Source organism: Nannospalax galili, unplaced genomic scaffold, assembly GCF_000622305.1.
Source record: "Nannospalax galili isolate Female #2095 unplaced genomic scaffold, S.galili_v1.0 scaffold976, whole genome shotgun sequence".
NCBI classification, from domain to species: domain Eukaryota; kingdom Metazoa; phylum Chordata; class Mammalia; order Rodentia; family Spalacidae; genus Nannospalax; species Nannospalax galili.
In genome coordinates, this window is record NW_008339381.1 from 1,931,404 (window position 1) to 1,956,244 (window position 24,841).

At 41.4% G+C, this 24,841-nt stretch overlaps 1 protein-coding gene across 1 annotated transcript in view; it reads right to left on the reverse strand.

The window, feature by feature from the left end:
* Cubn (cubilin) overlaps positions 1-14,858 on the reverse strand; it is a 291,759-nt gene extending 276,901 nt beyond the window's left edge. The window contains exons 1-8 of the mRNA XM_008833899.3: positions 14,746-14,858; positions 14,254-14,383; positions 12,945-13,040; positions 12,406-12,444; positions 10,122-10,223; positions 9,369-9,472; positions 2,540-2,666; positions 1,446-1,608 (exon numbers count right to left, since the gene is read on the reverse strand). Coding sequence (XP_008832121.1) covers positions 1,446-1,608; positions 2,540-2,666; positions 9,369-9,472; positions 10,122-10,223; positions 12,406-12,444; positions 12,945-13,040; positions 14,254-14,383; positions 14,746-14,855 — 871 coding nt within the window. The 5' untranslated portion in view covers positions 14,856-14,858. The remainder of the gene's footprint in view (positions 1-1,445; positions 1,609-2,539; positions 2,667-9,368; positions 9,473-10,121; positions 10,224-12,405; positions 12,445-12,944; positions 13,041-14,253; positions 14,384-14,745) is intronic.
* Positions 14,859-24,841: the final 9,983 nt, after the last annotated feature.

Genomic DNA, 24,841 nt, shown 5'->3' on the forward strand with positions numbered 1-24,841 from the left:
TATAATGCTGATAATGGTCCTCAAAATGATAAGAACATGGATTCTTTCCCCCGTAATTTTGTACTTCCTTACACTTCATAAGCAGCATATACACCTTGTAATATTTGGAGGGGGAAAAGAAGTTAACAAACAGAAAGGAAACGTTTTGCTTTTTATTTCTTTCTTATAAACTTTTAAGCTATAAAAATAAAAATGTAAGAAGACATTGGCCACCGTCCAAAAAATTATTTTTCAGATTTCTGTTTAAAGGTTGTCACTGGTAAATTTCCTTCAAGAATTTGGCTATTTGCAAGCAAGTACTTACCTTTGAGAAACAGGAGAGAAAGAAATCTTTACGTATCGTTTCAGTTTCTTCCTAATTGTGTAAGATCTAAGCCAACAACACTAAGGCAATCACGAAACCAGAGGTCTCTAAATGAAGCACTAGGCACACAGTTTCTTGCTGTGACAGGGTAATGGAGTATTCTGCAGCTCAGCTCAGTTCCAGGACAAGGCAGATGCAGATTTGACTCTGGCCCACTACAAGCTACATGTACTTGGGGGAAGTTATTTAATCTCTCCAAGTCTTAATTTCTCATATTTAAAAACGTGAATAATACTGATTCTTATCACAACTTGCTCTTGTTGTAGTTGTAAGAATTAAAACAATTACTTACGGTTAATGGTGCCTTACTGATATTTTCATTAACGAATAACTGCTATTACGGTCATCTGTCTGTGCTCTGCTTTCTAAGTATACCCAGGGAGTAGAAAGGGGCCTGGCAGGTTCTCTGAGGTCTGGTTAACTGTTACCCAACTCTCCCAGCTCAGGGTTTGCTCATAGAGAGTCCCCTACAAATCTACAAATCTGTATTGAATAAGTGGTGATGATCTCATAGAATTAAAAGAAGGTTGCAATTCAAATGCAGGTAGTCCCTGACTATACAGCTCAGATTTTTCAGCAACCCAACATAATGGATTCCCCTCGAGATTCAGTCCTTGTGGGGCTGAAGAATCTGGATACCCCTGTTTACAGAAGGCCATAGGGCATTCAATGACACAGGAAGGCAAGAACTAGTAGGTTGTAGCAGAGGCCCAAAGTGGTTAAAGAATTTATCCAAGTTTGCTAACATCTGGCTGATAGAAAAAGTGAAACTGGAGTACACACCTTTTAATCACAAGTCCAGTCAGTTGATGGCTACAGCAATATAAGATCAGAGATTTCAAATTCTGTGTCTAACTCTGCCCCAGAGTTTGACTCTTGCACAGTTTTAAATGAATCTCCCAATTCCACTGGAGATTTGCTATGTCTTGACCAGAAGACAGTGAAACAGGACATGCAGCTAAGTGCAGACACGTACTAAGAGTAGTCTTCTTCTCCACCAGTGGTAGAAGGAATTGGTTCTGATACCTTGCCTACCTGGCATGCAGAGGGCAAAACCCGGCACATGTTCCTAAGAATGTACCTGTTGGACAGGCCCCACAGTAGAAAGAGCCTTGCGTGTTGAAACACTGCACATGCTCTGAACAGGGTGAAGGCTGGAGGCTGCATTCGTCTTTGTCCACTGTACAGGAGGTACCACTTGGCATGGTTGTCCACCCAGCATCACAGATGCATCTAAAGTTGGGCTGGCCGAAAAACAACAGAGTAAATAAAGGCAACTAAGAAGAGGGAAAAACTCGCTGAAAAATCTCACCAGACCCCAAACTGCTCATTGTCGAGAGTTCATTTGCATCAGACCAGTTGGGTGGATTCCCTCTTTCTTCCCATATGATTTAAGCATTCAGACTAGACCATGGGAAAGGAAAACATCTTTATTTCAGAGTAAGAGGATCCTATAATTTATCCTAAAGATGCTCAGGAGAGAGCAACAATAATCAAGACCTGGAAGTCAATATAATTAAAGTCAATCAACCCAGTCGGCTGTGTTTTAGAGGGAAAAGCACCCATGTAGGCATAGACCTTGGACAATCAATTATTTGTTTCCTTTTTGAAAGTCTCTTTTCCTCTTGCCCTTCCCATCATTATTCTTCCTATCACTCCATTGCTGGAAAGAAGCATTATCTGTCACATGAGAAATTTTTAAAAATAAGATTAAAAATACAGATCTGAAATTCTTGTGACAAGTAAAACTGGCCAGACCACCTTGAGATTCAGATGTCCAGGACCCAGAGCAAAGAGGGACACCAGAGACGTAAAGCCACAGTCTGCCCCACTCACAGTGGCTCAAGGCCAGAAAAATCCAGACTCAAAATTGCATGTTGTTGACAAGTCAGAGCCTGTCATGTTTGCATGTATTGTCACTGATAAATTCACAGGCCAGGAGGCCATGTCTCAGAGGGTCATGAAAGAATAATAAGAATGTTCCTATTTTACATGCTAAACATGACGTCCATGTTCAGTTTTCTGTATGTCATCTCCCACCTCGTGTGTGCCCTGCTAAGTGCAGGAAGTGGCTTCACCTCTGCAGCTACTTCCAGTACAGGGCTGGTACAGTCAGCGCAGGATAAGGCACCAGCAACCAAAGTTCTCACAGGAGCATCCTGGGGAGGGACCCACCTGTGCATGCTGCACTCGCTCTAAATCCTCACAGATACCGTTCTCACAGAGGTTCTCGGAGCCCCTTTCACAGTCATTATATTTGGACGCACACTGGGGTCCATACGTATCGGGTGTGCAGTCGCATCTGTCGGTTACACAAGAGCACAAAGTCAGGGTTTGTGTTTCAGGGCCAGAGCCCGTCTCTTAGCAGCAATTAAAAAATATCCACACTGCAGATCAGTGATGTTAACATGGAATTCTCAGCCAGCCCTGCAGCTTTGTCAGCCACAGCCATAGAATACAATCCCTCTGCTCTCTCTCCTCCAAGCAGAGCATCAAGTGAGTGTGCTATCTTTGCAAGCAAAGAGTCAGCAAATCAGGGCTTAGTATCTCACAGAACTACCACTATAAATTCGTCTGGTATCAAGTTATCAAACAGTGCTTTCAAAGGTCAGATGTCTGTTAAGCATGAATGATGGAGTTCGTTCAAGGAAGGAAAGGGAAAGATCAGCCGGTTCATTCAACAAGTCCGTTCACTATTGCTCCTACAGAACCTGCCGGGAAGCACATAATGATCTATGATCTTGGTCTTCTGTCCACATAGATATTGTTAATAAAGGGACACTTCTTTCGTAGTCATATTTCTTTCTATCTTTTTGAGACAGGGTCTACCAGTAGGCCCAATTAACCAGGCACTAGCTACTGAGATCAGGCTGGCCTTGATCTCACAGAGATCTGCCGCCTCTGCCTTCCAAATGCTGAGATTAAAGGTGTGTGCTACCAAGCCCGGCTCGTAGCCATATTTTAATGCACAACAAAATATAGTTATTATATGATACCTAAGCTAGCAGGAAATGCTTTGTTACAGGAAAACTTGAGACCAATAAAAATCAAATAAGGAAAGTTGATTTAAGATATTGTGACTCTTGAAGCTGCTGGCTAAGCTTTATATCCACAATGTAGAAGAAATGGGGCTTCTAAGGTAAGAGGACGAGAGTTGAGGGCAAAGAGAGAAGAGACAATGGAGTCATACAGGCTAAGTCTGAGCACAGAAGTCACTGTTTGCTAGAGTCCAGAAGAGAGCCCTCATGAAGGGAACTGAGCATCAGCTCAAAGGCCAGAGATAAGGGAGTGTCTGCGTGGCTATGCCATCTCTCATGCCAGGAACCCTGAGTTAGTTTCTATGGGTTCTGGAAAAGTAGAAAGGTTTTTTTGCAATACACACAAAGTATGTAATATCCAGCTAATATCCACAAGTGTGGCTAATATCCACAGGTGTTAAAGTATGTGAATGACAGTTCAGGAAGTGCGTTTGAGTGTTTGAGAAAATCACAAGCCCTGCCCTGGACACAGAATGTGACATACCTATGACAGCCCCAGAAACAATTCCTGGGGTGACAGCTTTGAGTAATTTCTAAGAAAAAAGTAGATGAACAGATACGGCCAGAAATAGTCAGAATGTGGGGACCAGCATCCATGTACTGACGTGGAAGATCACCAGACAGCAAGTAATGACACACGACAGACAGGTGATTTTGAACTCCAAGAGATGAGTCTTCTATAAATATGTAGGTACAACACATGCAATTTTTAATATCACTACATATTTATAAAAAAGCTTTTCATTAAAAATTATATTTCTGAATATTTCAAGATTTCTTTTCTCATTAAGATCAGGTCATGGGTAAATAAATTCTCTCTCTCTCTCTCTCTCTCTCTCTCATAGAATATTCTTCCACAGAATTATACTCTGGGATTATTGAACTTTGGAACATTTCTTTATACATTCTCTTAAATACATATTTAAGTGTTTAGATCCAGCTGGTTTCGGTGCTAAAATTTATCAGTCTTCTTCTCACATTTGACATTAAAAACCTTAAAACCAATTCTTGCAAGTTTTCTAAGTTTATTTTCCATATATGAAATATCTGAGTGTTGGGGACCCTTGGCACAGAAGCTCCAGGTTTCAATCCTGAACAAATGTATTAACTGTTCACCTCAGACAACTAATTAACTCATAGTAACTCGGGATCCTAGTTTCCATCCCATTTGCAAAGGTTTCCTGTCTAGGAAGTACTCAGAAATATGTTTCTCATCTAGCTAAGCACTTAATTATTGGAAAAAGTTGCTTAACGTTGCAGGGGAGGTCTGGCCATGAACCTGAGGTTAGGTCTTCTCTCTTTAACTGTCTCTTTTCCTGTTATTTTATTTACAGATACTAATTCCACACTGTTTTAACCAGTGACAAAGTAGACTTCTTTCATTTAAGTTTAGACAGTGAAAGAAGAAAAAAGAAGAGAGAAAAGAAGCCATGCAGACTGTCAGCTCCCTGCTGTGGTCTTCAGATGCCGCTATCTTTAATCTCGTTTTACAGGCTCATATCACCTGTGATCACAGAATTAATGTGTAGGAGAAGATAAACAAAATTTAGGTCTGAATGACTCCAGCACCACTATTTTTCCAGGTCACATCTCTTTGTTCTGAGAGTTAAAGTTGTATGGCTTTGCAATTAACAACAGCATTTGCAAGGTGATTCCGGATGGCTTTTAAAGAAAAAAGTAATTAATTATATAAATGCCCATGCAACAAAAATATAGGCTATATGTATATTTTAAAATGATCGACATATCATTAATATTTACTATTCCTGTTTTGATATTCTTTTTTAATTATAGAGAGAGAGAGAGAGAGAGAGAGAGAGAGAGATAACACAGCATATACGGAATGCATGTAGCGGTCAGAGGACAGCTTTTGGAAGTCAGTTCTCTCCTGCTGTGGGATTCAGGGACAGAATTCAGCTTATCAGGTTTGTGTAGAAAGCACTCTTTCCCACTGAGCCATCTCGCCAGCCTTTAGTTATCAGTTCTTATAATAACCTTTTATTGTTGATTTTGTTCTAGCAGAATAAACACAGCATATACGGAATGCATGTAGCGGTCAGAGGACAGCTTTTGGAAGTCAGTTCTCTCCTGCTGTGGGATTCAGGGACAGAATTCAGCTTATCAGGTTTGTGTAGAAAGCACTCTTTCCCACTGAGCCATCTCGCCAGCCTTTAGTTATCAGTTCTTATAATAACCTTTTATTGTTGATTTTGTTCTAGCAGAATAAAGCTAGGTTTTTCAGTCTTCAAAAAATACAAATGCTAGATAAGTGTGGTGGCGCACGCCTTTAATTCCAGCACTTGGGAGGTAGAGGCAGGTGGATCTCTGTGAGTTCGAGGCCAGCCCGGTCTCCATAGTGAATTTGGGCGAAGCTAGCTGTAGCTACAGGGAGACCAGGTCTGAAAAATAAAATAAAAAATAAAATAAAAATGCAGTTGCCTTGAGAAGACACCAAATCCCCCTCCACGGGCCAAGTTAACTTGTGTTAGAGACCATGGCTCAGTATCAATATACTGAGAAACTGAAAGAAATAATAAAATTAATATCTAACTACCATCTAAGCCCAAACCAGATTATCTTCACCACTTAAACTCTGCATGTTTTAAAATCCACCAGTGACATGGACGGAGAGAAATAAAATAATCTAAACCAGTCAGCATTATGTAACCAGAGAAGAAATAGACACCACCTGTTTACCTCCTAGAAAGCCTCGCACACTTGTGCCCTAAGTACACATACTGCTCATGAATGGCAGGTTCAGACAAGTGCGGCCTTAAATATAAAGCAAGCAGAGAACAGTACGAGTCTTTAGAACAAAGATGCAACAGCAATGTTGAGAAGTGAGAAAACAGCTCTCTGTTAGTTATCGGTCATGGTGGAGGGGGGAGCACAGGGGGCGGGGCGATCGGGAGTGCAGGGGGCGCAGGGGGCACGACTCCAGCCACAGGATTATTGGAAGCAGATAACAATTTTGCTTGTTCATTAAGAAGGAACTTTCTGAACATTTGTCTATAAAACAACTTCCAACTAATTAGCACTTGCTTAGTATGTCACCTTTTCGGAGGCCTTTATAATTATGAGTTGTTAATCTTATTAGGTAAAAATTTCATTTTTTTTCCCAACTAAATTGACTCAAAGAATTTTTTTTTTTTTTTGATTGAAGGAGGCCTCACATCCCAAACAAACTTTGCCCTCTATGACCAGTTTTCAGATGCAGATTTCTCAACAGTGGCTCAAGTCTTCCTTTATCAAATGCATGCATAGGTTTCTGGAAGGGGCTTCCAGTCTCTCTGAAATTACTGATTAAGAGGTATTTTAAACTCACATGCTGAAGAGAATTCAAAAAACTCCATAAATGTTCACTGTTTCATTACACACAGATTCCACAAAGCAAGATTAAAGTCTATGCTCATGAACATTTTCTATTTCATTTTGTCCCTTCAAAAATTACAGCAGGTTGGGATGAGGGCTGTCAGTAAAATGCTGTCTTACAAGCATGAGGACCTGAGTCTGATGTCCAGAAGCCACATTTAAAACAGTCTTGACATGGCGGCTTGTGTTTGAATTCCCACTACTATGACAGCAGAGGGGAGATCCCTGGAGCTCAATGAGAAGCCAGCCAGCCCCGTCTGCAGGGCAAGTTCCAGGCCAGTGAGAGACCCTGCTTCAATAAGTAAGGGGGACAGCACCTGAGGAGAGGCACCTGGGGCTGTCCTCTGAACTCCACATACATGTGTATCCATGTACACATGTACACATATATACACTTATTCAAAAGTTACTCGAATATGCTTGAATTCCACCTGATATTTAAGATACAAGTACTGACCTAGGATTCATGAGACCTCCTAAACTGTTCCCACATCAAGAAGAAGCCAGACTAGAAACTGATCAGTTCCAGAGTCAGCAGAAATTCTGTGCTTTCTTTCACAGGGAGGGCAAGTGCGAAGTCAATACTGTTCTTACACAGAGAGGTTACCACTGAGAAATGCAGCATTTGACAAGCCCTCCCTCCTTCCCTCTCTCCCTTCCTCCCTCCCTTCCTTCCTCCCTCCCTCCAGCGTATGTGCATGCCTATGTGTGCATGTGTATCTCATCCTTGACATGCATCAAATGGTTATGAATTATGAACGTTACAGCCCCCCCTTTCCACTTTTGAAGAAGAAAAAAAATGTGCTGAAAACATCAACAAAAATGTCTTGGGTGGATGGTTCTATTGGCACAGCAGAGAGCAAGGACAGTGATGATAAAGCAGGATCTGGACTGAAATGATATCTAATCTCCAGCACATTATTAGATATTGGGAAATCCAGAAAGTATAAGTGAGGGGAGTCAAGGGAAGACACTCATCATCTTCATATGGCAATTCTCCTGATAAATGCCCATAAACAGAAATCAAGAGATAATGCTTTCAAGGGAACGGAAGATTAGCCCCAGTCAGAATGTCCGTAAAAGTGATGTTAGAGATCCAAAGTCCTAAAAGCAAAGTTCTCCGAAGAGTTCACCTGCTGTCCCTTTGAAGCCAAGATTCATTAAGGCCTCAGGTCATCCTGTCCTATGTCAAGTCTCTTTGGAAACATGTGTTAAATTTAAGGTAAAGGTGGTCAGTTTGGGTTTAGCACAATAATTAAATTTATAAAGATGTCTATCAGAAGTTCGAATGAAGTAAGGTTATTAACCTGGAATGAACAACATTTTTAAGAATCAGTTTAAATGAACACAGGGACTGGGACTGCTCTTTGAGAAAAAGTGATAAAGGTGGCGGGGTAGAAACAAAATGACTGTAGTTTGCTTCTGCTGGGTACCATTAGGAGATGTCAGAGGCCCTGGAAGAGGGCGAAGCACTGCTCTTTAATCAAGCTACATTATTCTGCAGAGCAATGGAAAGATTTGTTCATGCGATGGCAGAACCAGATCCTTAATCCTCAAGGAACTGAACGTTTGCAATAAGCCAGAATATAGTGACAGATATTGTCAAGTTTTCCCCAAAAGTGATTTTGTTATCAAATCTGATAAGTCCTTTGACTTGACTACTGGAAGGTATTTTGAGGCAGCATGGTTTGGATGACCAAAATCCTAAAGAACAGTGGCAATACACAGGCATTGTGACATCTGGTTCAGTTAAGGCACGGTTCTTGAGAAAGGCAATGGCTGGGCTGAGGGGGAGACGTTGTGGGAGTTTTCACAGGAAGGTAAAGAGAAAGCTTCTTGAGTACTGCAGGTGGGGCCTGTGGCTAGCTACCACATGGAACGAGTTCATTGGTTCTCTAGGTGCCACGTCAATCTTTGATCTTGTTCTGGTCAACATTCTTTTTTAAAATATTTTATTTATTATTTTTAGTTTATGTGTATGCGTGTATTGCCTGCATGTAGGTAAGTGCACCCGTGTCATGCAATGCCCGTGGAGAACAGAAGAAGCTGTCGGATCCCCTGGGACTGGAGTTATGGACAGTTGTGAGCTGCCATGTGGGTGCTGGGATTTGAACCCAGGTGTTCTGCAAGAACAACCAGTGTTCTTAACCGCTGAGCCATCTCTGCAGCCCCTCTGGTCAGCATTCTTACAGAGTGTTGACTGAAGCTGTCCTGACAACTGTAAGCTTACTAATACAGATAAGCACAGCCATGGGGCGCAGGAATTCCCCGGAAACTCATCTCACGGCTGCCTTCGCAGCTCTGATTCTTGCTAAGGCTTCAGCTCAGCTTGCACCAGCTTTCCATGCTCTCTCTGGCAATCAGGGTGGCCTCCTTGCTTTTCCTCAGTGATGCTGTTAAAACAATTTCTTCAGGGGGTGGGAGTTTTTGTTCATCTAAGAAAAAATACTTGTGCATATGTTCAATAAGAACCATGTGTTTACCTAGTTTTGTTACCTAGTTTTGCTCATACTATAGACAGTTATTTAGATGCTTTAAGCCATTAGATATTCTTGTCCTTCGAAAATGTAACGGACATCTGAAAAAGAAATTACCTGAAGCTCCCGAATGTGTTCACACATGTGGATCCACTCTGGCAGCTGAAGGGTGTTCCTGAGTAAATCACACATTCATTAACATCCTCTGAGCAGAAAGAACCCTGCAGGCATATAAAGAACACAGTCAGTGCCAGAGGATAGGCAGTTAGAGACCAATATTCATATATCTAAGGAATTACATGTGGACAGCAAATAAGTCCTTGGTAAAGCCATATTCAATAATGCTCATAGAAGCTCTGGATAAGCTTCCCCTGGTTCTCAGGCTGGACCTCATGGAACCAAGGATCCCCTTTCAAGAGTACAGTGGGTCATAGGAGGAGCGCACTTAAACGATGAGTCCTTGTTTCACAACGGTGTTATGTTTGGAATTACTTACGTGGCAATCTGTTTGTTGACTGCATGCTAGGAGTATTTTTACCATTGTAAAAGAAGACAAGAATATTTTCATGGCTATGTCAAGATTCAGTCAGTGTTTTCTAGTGCTGAACTATTTAAATCAGTGCTAACAGAACAAGCACCTTGCAGGTAGCTGGCCTACCAAGGGAGCTGCTCAAGAAGGCTCAGGACTCAGTGGGTTAAATAATCAAACTTGCCATCATTTGGCACAATTCACTCTGACTCAGGAGACCACAGAATCCTAGAAACTTTGAGTGGATAATTAGATAGGTCTGAAGGAGGCCAAAGCAACCACAGGTGCTGACTCACCTGTCAGCAAGTCTTTGATTTTAAGTCAAAGACCAAGTGACTCACCTGCCACTGCGGGGGACAGATACACAAAAAGGAGCCGTGCAGATTGATGCAGGTGCCACCGTGGTGGCAGGGATTGCTACTGCAGTCCTTTTTCTCTACTGTCTGAAAGACAAGAGGGCAGTCAGTGAGAGGGCAGGCAGTCTGCACACAGAGACATGGGCTGCAGCGCAGGCGTGGGTAGGGGAGTGCATGTTTCTCCTCGTGGGTGCAGGGCTTCCTCTAGACTCTCCATCAAGCACATTCTCCTTTAAATCAATTCATTTGCGAGATTATCAGTCATGTTCACTTTTCTTAACTCTTCACATACATTTAGGCTTGGATGAGAGACAACTCTCTATTTCTCAGGACATTCCTCTGAGATGTAAACCTCACTGGGTAGGAGTAAAGATTTCAGGTGTGGGAATTATAATGGAAATTCCTATTGCACTCAGAAAATAAGATGGAAATTTCTGTTCTTTTACCTGTTAATCTTATCTTTGGAACCTCTGGATAAGCCTTTGAAATCTGATCATCTTTTATTACCACGCCTCCACCCGCCCATGGGTTTGGATGACTGAACTCTTTCACTCCAAGCCCCTTTGTTTGAAATGTGGCCAGCTAAGATACACTGGGGCCCTCTGCTCACCTGACCATGTTCAGAGCAGAACTGCAGACAGGTCAACCTTTGTCTACACAAACTGGGGAATCTTAACCTATGTCAGCTACCAGCTCCAATTCTGTACTATCTTTGAGAACTTTGGAGGCAGAGGCAAGTGATAATTCAGTGAGGATATCTATTTTACCTTTGATATGTTAGTATAAAACAGAGACAAACTATTTGTTACATCTATATACACATATAACCAACGGCTCAGAAAAATACAAGCCCATTTCCTTGGTTTTTCGGATGAAACTGAGAGCTGGAGGACAGTCACCTGGCTCAGTACTGTCTGCGCAAAGCGAGTCTTTCTCTACCCTTGTCATAGATCAGGAGAACATGAATGTAGCTGTCCATGAACCCTGCTTTCCTCCCTTATTTCATGTGCCTGACCTTGTTCCAGCTCTACCATGAACTCCGTCCTTCAGAGGATATTTACTGCCAATTTAGGACTTTCTCTGGTGAACAAAAACAACAGTGTCTGGGGATTAAAAGTCCAGAGCCTGTAGGGGTCCAGCAGGAAATGAAATCAGTTAGTAGTCAGGAGGAAGACAATAGGGGGTAGCAGGGACTGTGGGGGCCACGGAGCCCTTGTCCTATCCAAAGACAGAAAGACATTCTCATTTGAAAATCATTAGAACCACTTCCTGAGTGCTGGGGGGAGAGGGGGAGCTGGTTTTGATCAAGCCTCCCTCCTTGACCTTTGGTAAAACAAAGACACTGTAGGAATCTGAAATCCTGGGGTCCCTTAGCTCCCAGCACTGTTCCCCACTGCTTTCCACGGTCAGCTACTCACTAAAGAGGTGAAGGTTGAGGGTGCAATTCATGGTCCAAACGGTGGAAAGGCATGAATGTATTCATTACCCTTAAAACTCCAAACCCCGGAAACAATGCTTGAATCACAGAAGAGATTCTTAACCTGGAGTCCCTGATATTCCATTCAAAATGTAAGTATTGGTAGAGTCTACATACTTAGGGGGCAGGGAGTTAGAAAGGTATGGTTTCAGCAAAAGTTCTAAGTAGTTGAGCATAAATTACATAGGTGGGTTTACAAACATGTGACAGGGATATGGAATATTTGATCTAAGATATGCTTTAAATGTAATTTCCAGCAAATGGAGTTTTAAGGAAACTTAGAATATTTTGGAATACATCCCAGACTTTGGAACTCACTCCTGAAGAGGCTATGTGACTTTTTGAAGTCAATTATTGATACCAGTTGGGAGATAAGTAGCTGACCAAGAACAGTGCGATTAAACCGACTGTAACAGGTTAAAGGAGGTCAGGGAGGGCCTGGATCTGTGGGCTATGAGCCCAGAGTCTGAAGACCTCACCTTCTTAGTGAACCTTGGCTAGTCTTCCTGTGCAGCCTCGTGAACCTAAGCTGGGATGGAATCAAACCATGGAAAAGACAAGTCCTGATATTGACCATTCATCCAACCCTTAAAATAAGACTATTGACTCCATAGGTCTGGCTATGTATCTCAAGCTGGCCTGGAACTCACTGTGTATTCTAGGCTGGGCTCAAATTCTCAACCCTCCTTGTTCAAGCCTCCTGAATACTGATGATGGTCATGCACCACCACACTGAACGTATCAGTAATGAGTCTTGTATATTTTCAGTGACTGCCTAGTCACAGGGCTTACCTGCTGTAAGCTTTGAAATTTTCTCTCAAGGTCCGCAAGCTGTTTCAGTGGGGAAGAAAAGGTATCCGTTAGCCAGTGCAAGGACTTTTTGCGTGACGTTATACCTCCGACATGTTCTCCTACTGCTCTCCTTCAGGGCCACTTTGTTCTGCTTTCCATCGCCTTTTCCCTGCTCATTCCTCTCCTTCCTGTTTCTTTCCACAGAATGCTTTTGAGGGTCTTCAAAAAGGAAACAGAGCTCACGGATATGCTCACTCATTGCTTCTTGCAGAGTGACTGCAGCGCCTTGGCAGTGATAACCCCTCCCACCAGCAAGAAGGAGGCCTCAGCATCTGAACAAGGACTGAAGTGTTTTCTACTCTCTGCCCATCACCACTTCTACAGCTTCCATTAGAGTTATGCCATTTAACCGAAAAGTTTATAACTATAAGGATAAATACATACAGAGGATACAGAGTTGATACGTTGCCTGAAAAATACATTACTCACAAGCTGAATTAAGAACTCATTTGCTCTTACGATGTTTATGTCAGACTTACCTTGGAATTAAGCTGATAGACTTGACTAGATATATTTTGAGGAAGGCTAGCTGCATTTCTTTTCAAATCTATAATATCATCTTTGTTAGTCTGGATCTAAAAAGGGAAAAGAATGTTAGAAAAAAATCATGTACCTATTATAGCAATATAAGTTAAAACGTGAGTAGTAGTCTCTTTTAAGCGCTAAAACCTTATGTATTATAAAATCTGACCTTATTTATTATAAAATCTGGAGCAAGTCATACATAATAATCATCAGACTAAAATAGTTATGGCATAGTTCCATCCATTCTTTTTATAGCAATAGGTCAATATCTTTAGGTACAATGTCAATAGGTACAAAGTCCTATATGTAACTTTCCCATAATAACATTTTAGGGTGCTTATTAAGCTTGGTGGGCTGGAGCTATAGTTCAGTGGTAGAGAATCTACCTAGCATATAAAAGGTCTTGGGTTTAGTCTCCAGTGCCACAGAAAAAGGATGGTTTTGAATGAGACCTTGGGAAACTTTTTTAAGATTTTAAAAAATATTTTATTATTTTTTATTTTATGTGTATGTGTATATTGTCTGCATGTAGGTAAGTGCACCCATGTCATGCAATGCCCGCAGAGGACAGAAGAAGCTGTCGGATCCCCTGGAATGGAGTTATGGACAGTTGTTAGCTACCATGTGGGTACTGGGATTAGAACCCAGGTCTTCTGCAAGAACAGTCAGTGTCCTTAACCACTGAGCTATCTCTCCAGCCTGAGAGACCTTGGGAATTTTAAATTTCATCCCAAGCATTTGCTGTGTCTTTGGACTTTGCTTAACTGAGTTGCCATGTTTCTATGTCCCTTATAAGTGGAGTAACAATAAACATACTCATGGGATGGCAGTAAGACCCATGAAGCGCATGACCCAGAGTAAATGTCCAATGGTATGGTCAACATTCAACATGATGCAGTAAATACTGAGCACTGAAAACACTCAATCAGACAAGAGATGAATTGGCAGCTCTGTTTTATAGCAAAAGTGCTGTGAACCATTTCTTTCCCACCCCCCAACCGTTAACCTTCCTGGTGGAGAAGTTCTGGATACTTTTTCTGTCTTCTCTGGTCTGTGGTACATATTCCTAGCAATGAGCCTCTTCTGTCAGCATTGCCCCCTCTTCTCACTGTGAAGCCCAGGTCATTGTTCCCCATAAGATCTCACCATACTTTCAATTGTGTTCTCTACGCTAAGCATTCAAAGCATAGATTGCTACTGAGCTGTTCAATTAGGTTGCTTCATACAGACATGCCAAACATCAGTGTTTTCCCAGTGCGTTACCTGGTGTAAACATTCGCCAAGGTCTTCATCATTTAATTTAACTTTTCCAAGAGATCCAGTTCTAAATTCAATGTTCTGTGCAGACCCGGTAAGAAACACTAAATTTCCCCCCTCCGTAGTCATCCGAGGTCTATATAATTAATCAAAGAAATTAGTAATTAGCCATCTAATTTTAAAATGTAAACAAAATTTCTCACTGAGTAACCACAGATAGCACCTACGCTTTGTACCCAACCCAACCACATTCTCTCCATTTTCTATCATTTCTTTCTCTGGGAATTTCCTGAAGATGTTTCCCAGCAATTACATACCTGCTCATTCACAAGTGGACAAATAATTTGTGAGTAAGAAAGTAATTCCTTTTACCAACCTAAATCTTTTAAACATCACGCTTTTCCTCCAGAAACATTGCACTTTTGCTCATCTGGTTTCCTGTGACGAGCACTTAGGAGCTACTTGGTCCATTACAAAGATCTCCGTGTGTCTACTTACTGGTGGGGGTCAGCAGTTCTTTTTTGCAGCTTTCCAGGTGCTCCAGCTTCGCCACCCAATTCAGCTAGCATCAATAAAATAACCAAACTCCAAAGGAAAGGTGAGGACATGTTCCTCACCAGCCTCCCAGCTTGTCAGGCAAGAGGGAGAGCACTCCAGCCAGCCGAGTTTGGGAGTTTCAGAGCAGCAAACCAGGAGCTGTACTTTAACAAGCTGAACACCCTTTAGCTTTCCAGTCTATCCTTCTTTGCTCAAGAAGGCTGTTATTTTATTCCTTCCAGGGGAATGTCAATGATCTTAGATCTTCAGTACTATTCAACTTGGGAGAGGTCAAAATCTACTTAAGTGATGTACAACTTAATCATTATTTGTTTGACCTTTGAAACAGTAACCAGCAGCTTTGGAAACATCAACTAAAGAATCCTTGCTCCGCAGGTATTCTGGCTGCCTCAAATGGAGCTCAGGAAACTGAACATCCACCTGAAAAAGAAGTTGAATTTTTACCTCATACCATGCATACAAGTGAATGAGAAATGGTTCAAAAACCCAAGTCTGAGCCATAGAACTCTTAAAAAAAAAAAAAAACAGGGAAAATGTATGCCTTTGAATCTGCAACCATTTCTTGGATCTGACCTAAAAAACATGAGCAGCAAAAGAAAAAAGCCCAGGAAACCAAAAATAAAACAGGCTAAGTCAAAATTAAGAGCTTCTGCACATCAAAAAGGACATTTATCAAGGGAATTAAAAGATAACTCAGAGGAAGTCATCTTTCCTTAGTGGTATAGCACTGGTTATCTGCCCACACGCCAGTAAATAACCGTGTTCACATCAGCAACCCTAATTAAACTCAGTGGACCACACACAAAAAGACATGAAAAGAGCAGGGGACTTGGAAAAAATAAGGGTTTCAGAGGGAGTGGGAGGAGGATAAAAGAGGATGAGGGATATGCGCTCAAAATATACTGCATACATGTATGAAATTGTCAGAGAATAATAAAAATATTTAAAGTAACTCAAAGAATTAGAGAAAATATTTGCAAATCATATACAATGAGATTACTATCTAGAATATGCAAAGAACTCCCACAATTCAATAACAACAAACCAAACAACATAATTAGAAAGTGAACAAAGGAACTGATTATTTCTTCAAAGATGATGCTCACACAACCAAATGTACGCAAAGGTATGCACATCACTAATCATTAGGGAAATCTAAGTCAAATCCACAGTGAGATATTGCTTATTATGTTGAGATAACTATTATTGAAAAATGGAGGGCACATTGACAGAGATGTACAGATATGGAAACTTCTACACAACGGTAGGATTGTAAAATGCTGCTGCTCTTACTGCTGCTGCTACAGAAAACAGAACAGAAATTTCTCAAAATTTACATGGAGAATTAACTTAGGATCCAGTAATTTCACTGCTGGGTCTATATCTAAAATAATTGAAAGCAAGGATTCAAAAGAGAACTGCACAACAATATTCACAGCAGTAGCATTTGCAATCACCGAAGACAGAAGCAATCCAAGTGTCCTTCCACAGATGAATAGATTAAGAGGAGATACACACAGAGGATGGAAGTGTGTTTGATTTTGTTGAGATTATGTAGGCCACGTTGGCTGCAAACTTGTGATCCTCCTGCCCCTCATGTGCTAGAATTAACAAGCTTACATTTCATACTCAAATTAGTAGAATGTTTTTCTGCCTTTAAAAAAAAAAAAGTTGACATGTACTACAGCCTGGATGAACCCGGGAGATATTAAGTGAAATAACAGTCACAAGAAGATTGACACTGCGTAACAGCTCACTTACATGAGGTGCCTAGAATGGTCAAACACAGAGACAGAAAACACAGTGGGGTTGCCACTGGGGAAGGAGTTAAGATTTAAAATGGAGATTCATCTCATGAAGGATGGCAGCTATGGGTCACAGTGTACTTACTGCCACTGAACTGCAAAATTAAAATATGGCTATATTATGTCTATTTTACAAGGGTTTTTAAAATTGGCACTACAGTTAATACTGTGCTTCATAGCCAGTGCACACGGTAGAGCAGAGTTGCTGGACGGCCAGCAGCACTGACTAGAGATATCTCTCTAGGGTCTATAGGCCCAGCAGCTAGCTCCAAGCTTCAGCACCTCAGTTCCCCTAGGCAGGAAGCAGCTAGACACACATCCCAGAGTTCCGACTCCCCACGGGCTTTGGCCTCATCAGAGATGCCCAGAGGGCTGCACCCCCTGGGCTTGCAGTGAAAAGACTCAACTTGAGGACTCCGAGAAGAGTCATAGCGCCCAGCCTGCCGGGCTTTCCTCCTCTCCTTGCTCTTCCTTTTCTCCTCCACTTGGGAAGTAAACTCACAAAGACCCAGGGTTCCCAGAGCCAATTCCACCAGCTCCAGGTCTACCTGGTGTCGTCTCCCCTCAGCCCTGAACCTAGCGAAATGGGACTTGGTAGACCCATCTGAGGAGTAAGCAGATGGTGGAAGAATGTGGGCTTCATGGGATACATTTACATCTAGAAATAGGCACTCCAGGAAAAAGAAAGAAATCAGAGTTAAGAAAACAGGACTAGAACTGCTTGCTCTAAAAGATCTTAACAGCAGGGACACAGCTCAGCAGGTAAAAGGCTTGTCTTACAGCAGGAGAACGAAAAGAGATTCGTCAAACTACCTTACCCACTTGGGGAGCTCCAGGCCAATCAGAGACTATCTCAAAAAACTAAGGTGGGTTGGGCCTGGTGCCACATGCCTTTAATCCCAGCACTCGGGAAGTAGGTGGATCTCTGTGGGAGTCAGGCCAGCCTGGTCTACAAAGCGAGTTCCAGTCCAACTGGGGATCTGGGAGACCTTGCCTCAAAAAAAAAAGACCAAAGGGAAAAAAAAACCTGCCTGGCGTGGTGGGGCTCGCCTTTAATCCCAGCACTCAGGAGGCAGACGCAGGCAGATGTCTGTGAGTTCAAGGCCAGCCTGGTCTACACAGTGAGTTCCAGGACAGCTGGGGCTACAGGGAGACCCTGTCTCAAAAAGACCCAAAAGAAAAAAAAAAAAAATCCAAGGTCTATATATGTGCCTGAGGAATGACAGCCAGCCTAGGTTATCCTCTGCCCTCCATACACATGTGCGTACCACCCAACACACACACACATATACACACAACAAGACAACAAGCATACATGCAAACAAGCAGTAAAACATCTTGAGAAAAAATGCTTCTGTGTCTAAATTCATTGGTCCCAAAATTTCAGAAATACAGTCTGTGAAAAGATTTGAGCTGCTACCTAAAACTAGAATATTTTCCCCTCAAATGTAGCCACAGTTTGATGCAATAGAGAAATGTAACCATTCTACTCCTGCTGTTTGACCACTATAATGCAACTAAAACAAATCCAAAAAGGCATCTTTCAAGTTGTTCTCTACCTGAGCTGATACTGAGATCAAGCGAAGAGAATTTTTGTAATGACATATATAGTATTTTAGGTTGAATACATTGATTTAAAGTTTCATTGATCCAAGTTTTCCATCTGCTGCTAAGCTAGATCAAAGACGAAAGAGGACTAAAACTTCTAGAACCCAAGACATTTTTTTAAAAAGAAACATTTCAGGGTCAGACCTTTGGTTCAAATTCCCCCACATTCTTCAGCAGTGACTAGACTAACAAGAGGAAGCTTCCAAGTAGGTTGAATAAGAAAAGGATTACTTTTTGGTCAAAGAGAAGAACAAAATTCTTAGCCATGAGCCAAAGAAGAAGTCAGCACGGTTTATGCTCCTGCTATGGGGAGGTGACTTATCCTTGTCACGGGACTGGTAACCCCCTGTTCTGCGTTCTTGTCATGTGTTAGGCATCGTGAGTAATGTACATGGGGTCTAACACTTCATCCTTACAGCAGGTGAGGGAAGTATTCTTAGGGATGAATTTCCACTCGTTTCTTTAGACATTTACTATTAGCTTCTAATTTACTCAAATTTAGTTGGATTTGATTCTACATAGTTCTTATTTCTAGAATAATTAATTTTGTGAGACTATTATACATTGAGACAAGTCAATGAATAAATGACAGAACTTTAATTCTAGATCAAGCAAACAAACAGAAATGATGGTAAAGAAGTGAATGTACTAGGTATTCTCAAGTAATAAGACTTGAGTAGGATGCAAGAGGTTGACATGGCCCAAAAGACTAGGGACAAAGGACATCCTTACAGTGAGTGGCCAGGCTGCTTCTTTGAGGAGGTGGTACCTAGCAAATAATCTGAAAAATATTGATACCCACTCACCAACATCTGGGAAGCCCTGCCTCAAGAGTCTTTACATTTCTTCTTCTTGTAAGACATATAGACTGGATACAGAATCTACTACACTGGGTTGGACACTCTTTCAGCTGAGTGATGTGGTTTGAGGGCATGAACAAACATGGCTCCCACTGGTGCTATGCTGAAACTATAACTGCTTGGGAATAGTGAGAAAAAAATATCTCACTGTGGTTTGCTTGGGAAATTAGTTGCTGATACACTCCAGCTTTCCATGAACATGGACCATAAGGAACATGACTGAATTTGGCCTATGAGGAAGAAGTCTTCAAAAGCTCTACTCTAACATGTCCCTTGTTAATCACCATTGTACTGATGAATATGCACATAATTAGATATGTACTTTGAGGACAAGGATGATCGTATAGCATAGAATATAATACCTTGTTTGTAATATTCAAATATTTGCTGCTTTTTTTGAAGCCTTCCAGATTTTTCCCATATAGTTTGGTTGTTGTCATTTTGTTTGTTTTTCGAAACATGGTTGCACTGTGTAGTCCAAGCAGGCTCAGGTGTGAGGCCCCACTCTTCAGTCTACCGAATGCTGAGATTACAGGTCATTCCACCATGGCCAGAGCGATGTAAGCTTTTGCTTCTGGTTCTTTCAACCCAGTGTTTTTGCAGTTCATGCCTTTAGTAAGCTGTCATGAACTGCACCCTATTTATTACTGCAGAGCACTTTGCTGTATTTCATTCCCGTTTGCCTATCTAGTCATCAGCTGAAAAATATTTGAGTTTGTTCCAGTTCTGGATTACCATAAATAAAACAACTATAAGCATTTTGGAAAGACTTTGTGTCGATGTATGTTTTTTAGCTCTTTTGAGTAAATATTGAGAGTGAGATTGTTGAGACATGGGAAAATGGTTTCAACTTTATTAGAATATGTCAAGCTCCTTTTCCAAGAATTTTCTTATGCTATGTCTCTGAGATCCAGCTATTCCACATCATCGCCATCACTTTTGTTGTCAGAGTTTTGGGTTTGAGCCATTCTAGCAGGAAGGCAGCAGTATTGCATCATGATTTCAGTTATGGTTGTCTTTATTTTCCTGGTTTCCGCCTTTATTTTTCTTCTTCCTTCCTTCCTTCCTTCCTTCCTTCCTTCCTTCCTTCCTTCCTTCCTTCCTCCCTCCCTCCCTTCCTCCTCTCTCTGTCTCTGTCTCTGTCTCTGTCTCTCTCTCTCTCTCTCTCTTAGTGTCTTACCTGCATGTGTGTAAGTGCACCTATGTGTGTAGCCCACAGAGGTCAGAAGAGGGCGTTGAATCTCTTGGAAGTGGAGTTACCAATGGGTGGGTGCTGGGAACCAAACCCAGGTCTTCTACAAGGGCACACAGTGATTTTAACTGCTGAGCCATCTCTCCAGTCCTAGTTTACAGTTTTATAATGAAGATAGTATTTTTGTCATTTATTCTTGGTGACTTATCAATTAGAATCCTTTTGCCTATCTTTACAATTTTAGTTGGTGTCTTTTTATTTAATATGAGTTCATATAGTCTAAACTCAAGTCTTTCTTAATATATATCTAATATATTTTCTCACAACTGTATAAAACATATTCATTTCATTTGTTTAAGATCATTTTTCAAGGACCAAGATATAAATGAAACAAAAAAGACTATATACTAAGAGACTCAATATACTATTACTCTACATGAAAATGTAGAAAAGCCAGAATTAAATTGATAGAAACTAGACCAGGAGTTGTCTATGGCCAAAAAGGGCGCGCACTGGCCGTAAGAGGAGCAGACGTTTGTGAATGAGAGAAACACACAGTGTATCGCCCATGCTGCTGGCTGTAAGACCACATAAGTCAACACTTCCAAATTCCCATGCTTAAAATCGATGTCCTTTTATGAGTGCAAACTATAATTTTACAAAATTAAAATTGTTTGTCATATATAATGCTCCCATATATAAAAAGATGACACAGTATACTGATATTGGTGCCAAATACTTAAAAAAAATTCCAATAGCTCTCACATAATAACAGAAAAGTTATACCATGATCCAGCATTTTAAAGCTTAACCAGCAGCCTGGAGATGAGAGGGACATCTGACTGTGTAAACCATTTGGCAACTTCAGAACAGGATGAGATAGGCTGCTATCCAGTAGAAAGAACAATCCGAGTCTTGAATCTCTAAACATAACTGCTTCCATGAACATGCTTTCCCTAACATCATGGACACTGCAAGTCTTTCTAGTGCAACAGAAAAGTTTCCAGTATGACTTTTAAAAATATATTTTATTATTTTTATTTTATGCGTATGAATGTATTGTCCGCATGTATGTAAGTGCACCCATGTCATGTAATGCCTGAGGAGGTCAGAAGAGGGCATTGAATTCTCCTGGAACTAGAGGTATGAGAGGTTATTAGCAGCCATGTGGGTGCTGGGAACCAAACCTGGGTCCTCTACAACAGCAGTCAGTGCTCTTAACCACTGAGCCATCTCTCCAAGCCCTCCAATATGATCATAATAAAAACTTCCTCTTTGACGTTTTGGTTAATAGCCTTATCCCTAGACCAATGTAATTTCTAAATACGTATACTCATATTTATAGATAAGTGTACCTTTCACTCCTCATCAAAGACGATTCTTTTCAAACAGATGGTGACTATTGTGAAATTCTAGAACTGACCAAATGCAGAGAATAAGTATCTGTGAGACACTTAACCCTAAGTGACACATCTTCAAAGCAATCTCTACACTTAGGATGAATGCATCTCTCAACTCTCACCAGGGAAGTTTCCTTATGCAGCAGATTGTGATTAACATAGAAACCCACAATGGGCTAATGTACAAAAACAAAAGGCCACAGAGTGCTCATCCCCATAAGACACTTGTTTCAAATCTCTGCCTCCCAAGGCTCAGGGATCAATGCAGAAGAGGAAGCAGAAAGATTGTAAGAGCCGGATGGGGTTGGATGAACACAAGGAAACAGAGTCTTCCAGACAGCTGATCAGTTACTCATAAGAACTCACAGCAATGGTGACAGAAGGCACAACTCATGCAAACTCAAACGAGAGAAGATCCCGGCATAGACATGGGGAAGTGGGTCAGAAATCCCAATCCAACCTAAGGAACTTTTGGCAATTGGTGGCTACTGGGTGGGGTAAAGATGGTGTCTTACAGGAATGGGACTCTTGGTGGGCCCAGTGGATGGATCCACATTGAACGACATTTGGGGACAAAAATCAGACTCTATAGGCCATATTACATATATAAAAGAGTTCATTAAATTGGGTGAGGGGCAATGGGGAGAGGTGCAGAAAGGAGATCACATCTAAATATCATCAAACTATAGTGTATGAAAAACCACAACAATTCAGTAAAATAGGAAAGAAATTTTAAATAAAATGATGGACTAGGCTATCTCCTAGTTTGTTACATGTATATAACAATGCACTAGAATTAATATTATGGTGTTAAACATACCTGTGAATGAAACAAAAGAGTAAGAGAGTCTGGGCATCAGAGATTCTTGTTGCATTGAGAACTAGCGCCTTGAATAAGGTACCCTTTGACTCTGGGATAGGTGTGAGCCTTATTGCAGCAAGAACTGCTAGTGAGTCTTTTTAATAAAGGAAACTTGTCAAGAGATACCTAGTTATGCAAAAAAAAGCTTCCTCTTTTACAGGATTTTCCTGTTTTAACAATATCTTATTATTCAACAAAGTAAAAGTAATTTCTCTAATCCCAGTTTAGATCTGCGATTCTTAACTGTCTCTTATGTCCTAAAAGAAAAACAGAGGCATAGTCTTTCCAGATCTGGCTGGCTTTGGGTGAGGAGTTGGGGAATTTTACATCCAGCTCACTTACTCCACTTTAGCTAAAATCAATAGACAAGTCTGTCTGGACGGGATGACTCTGGAAGCAGCGTGAAAATCAATCACTGTTTCCAGGGCATTACCACTCCCTCTGCTTCCTTGTTGTATTCAGACGTTCTTCAGTAAAGGTAGAATATTTTTTATGAAACATGACCTTCAGTCAAAGGGCAAATAACCTGCTCTTACCCTCTCCTCTCAAGTAAACAATCCATAATCCTGAAATTCCATCCTCCTTAGACTAACAAAGCACTTGTGTACTCCTAACTCCAGCATGCATTCACTAGAAGGCTCTGTATACCTTCATGTATTAACCACCTTCTCAGTGCTGGGAATGTGACCTGGAGTAAGTGGCTGCTTCTCTCCTCCCAGAGCTCACTTCTTGAGACCATACAGCTAGAGGTTAGAGCCTGGCTTGCAGGCTCATTTGTCTGGTCTCATGAGCCTCCCCCATGTTTATATATCAGCAGAAAATAATAACAGCACAGAAGGGGCATAAAACATTTACCACATTTAGTCTCTGGCACATAACAAGTGTTCCCTAAATGTAAACCGTTATTATCATGTATTAATAAATAGATATAATTTATCCCTCCATCTCCTCTATCTCTCTTGAGTTTAGGTTCCTTTGGACAAAATGAACAGATGAATAAAAAAACCAACAACAAAAGGACAGAATTCACAGTTCACACTTCACTTAAAAAATTCTTAGGTGCAAGGAGAAGCAGGAGTGTCTGATCTCTTCTAAAGGAGGATTCCAGTCCCAGAGGATTCCTGCATTGTGGACAGAGTGAAGAAGACAGCTGACCAGGAGATAGGAATATAAGGCAAAGGTGGATTAAACAAGGTAAGGGAGGTCCTGGAAGCGAACACCAACTCCACTTTAAGTCTCCTTAATAGACAGAGAGCAAGACTGGATTAAATCCAAGCGTCTTCAAGAACAGGCAAGTGGAGGAAGAGCCCAGTAAACAGGATGAAGGAGATTTTTCATGGGGTGCTAGCAGCTGAGTCCTTGAAATAGGAAGACGTTGTAAGAGCCACTCGGTACTGGAGAAAGAGACCAAATGTGGGCTTTGCCACCTAAAACAATAAGAATGCCCTCATACATGTCTTTGAATTCATTAAAATAAAGCTATTAAGTCAGAGCAGTGGTAACATCAAGTTCCTAACGTGTTGTGCATTTGGTTTCTAGTCACTGGTCCTTCCTCTTTCATGTCTTCAGCTAGGTCGTGCTGTACGGAACCAGGGCAGGTCTGCTGCTCCATCTGAACAGCAAGTGTACGGCTAGTCAATAATTTATGATCTCTTGCTTTATGCTCCCAATTCCACGTCCCAGTCTCACCTTTTTTCTTAGCAGGGGTTCCACAGACTTTCTTACAGGTGGCTGTAGGCCTAGAATAGAAAACAGGACCCCAAAGTCTAAACCAAGCAGGAAACAGTTTACTGTACTAGCACAGTGACCCAGAGCGATATTTCTCTTAAGCTGGGCCCCGAAACAAAGAAAAATTCAGCTTTTTACACTTTTTGCTTTTTTGCCTCTTACAGACAACAGTGTGCATTTTGATTGGTATTTTTTAAAACACTGTGAGAGGACACAAAATGGCTGGAATGCTGGGGGAGGAGCGATCTTGAGTGCATGTGCACACACATACCATTGACACCTTATGGTATGACAAGGTATCCCCTTCCCTCCCCTTCCCATATTAGCAGTGATAGTAATCTAAATTTCCTTCTTTCTCTTGCTTTGAGCTCATCTAAGGCACCTTGGCATAGTGCTTGCTCTTCCTGGGCCACCACATCACCTCCTTTATGCTCTGGTCCCCAGTTCTGACTTTGTTTTTGATCTCATTCCCTCAATACAGTTCACAAATGAAAATCCTGGTTATCAAAAGTGATCATGGCAGTAAGTACCAGTACACATGGGGGTCAGAAGGGACCACTGTGATGAGATGAGACCTCTCT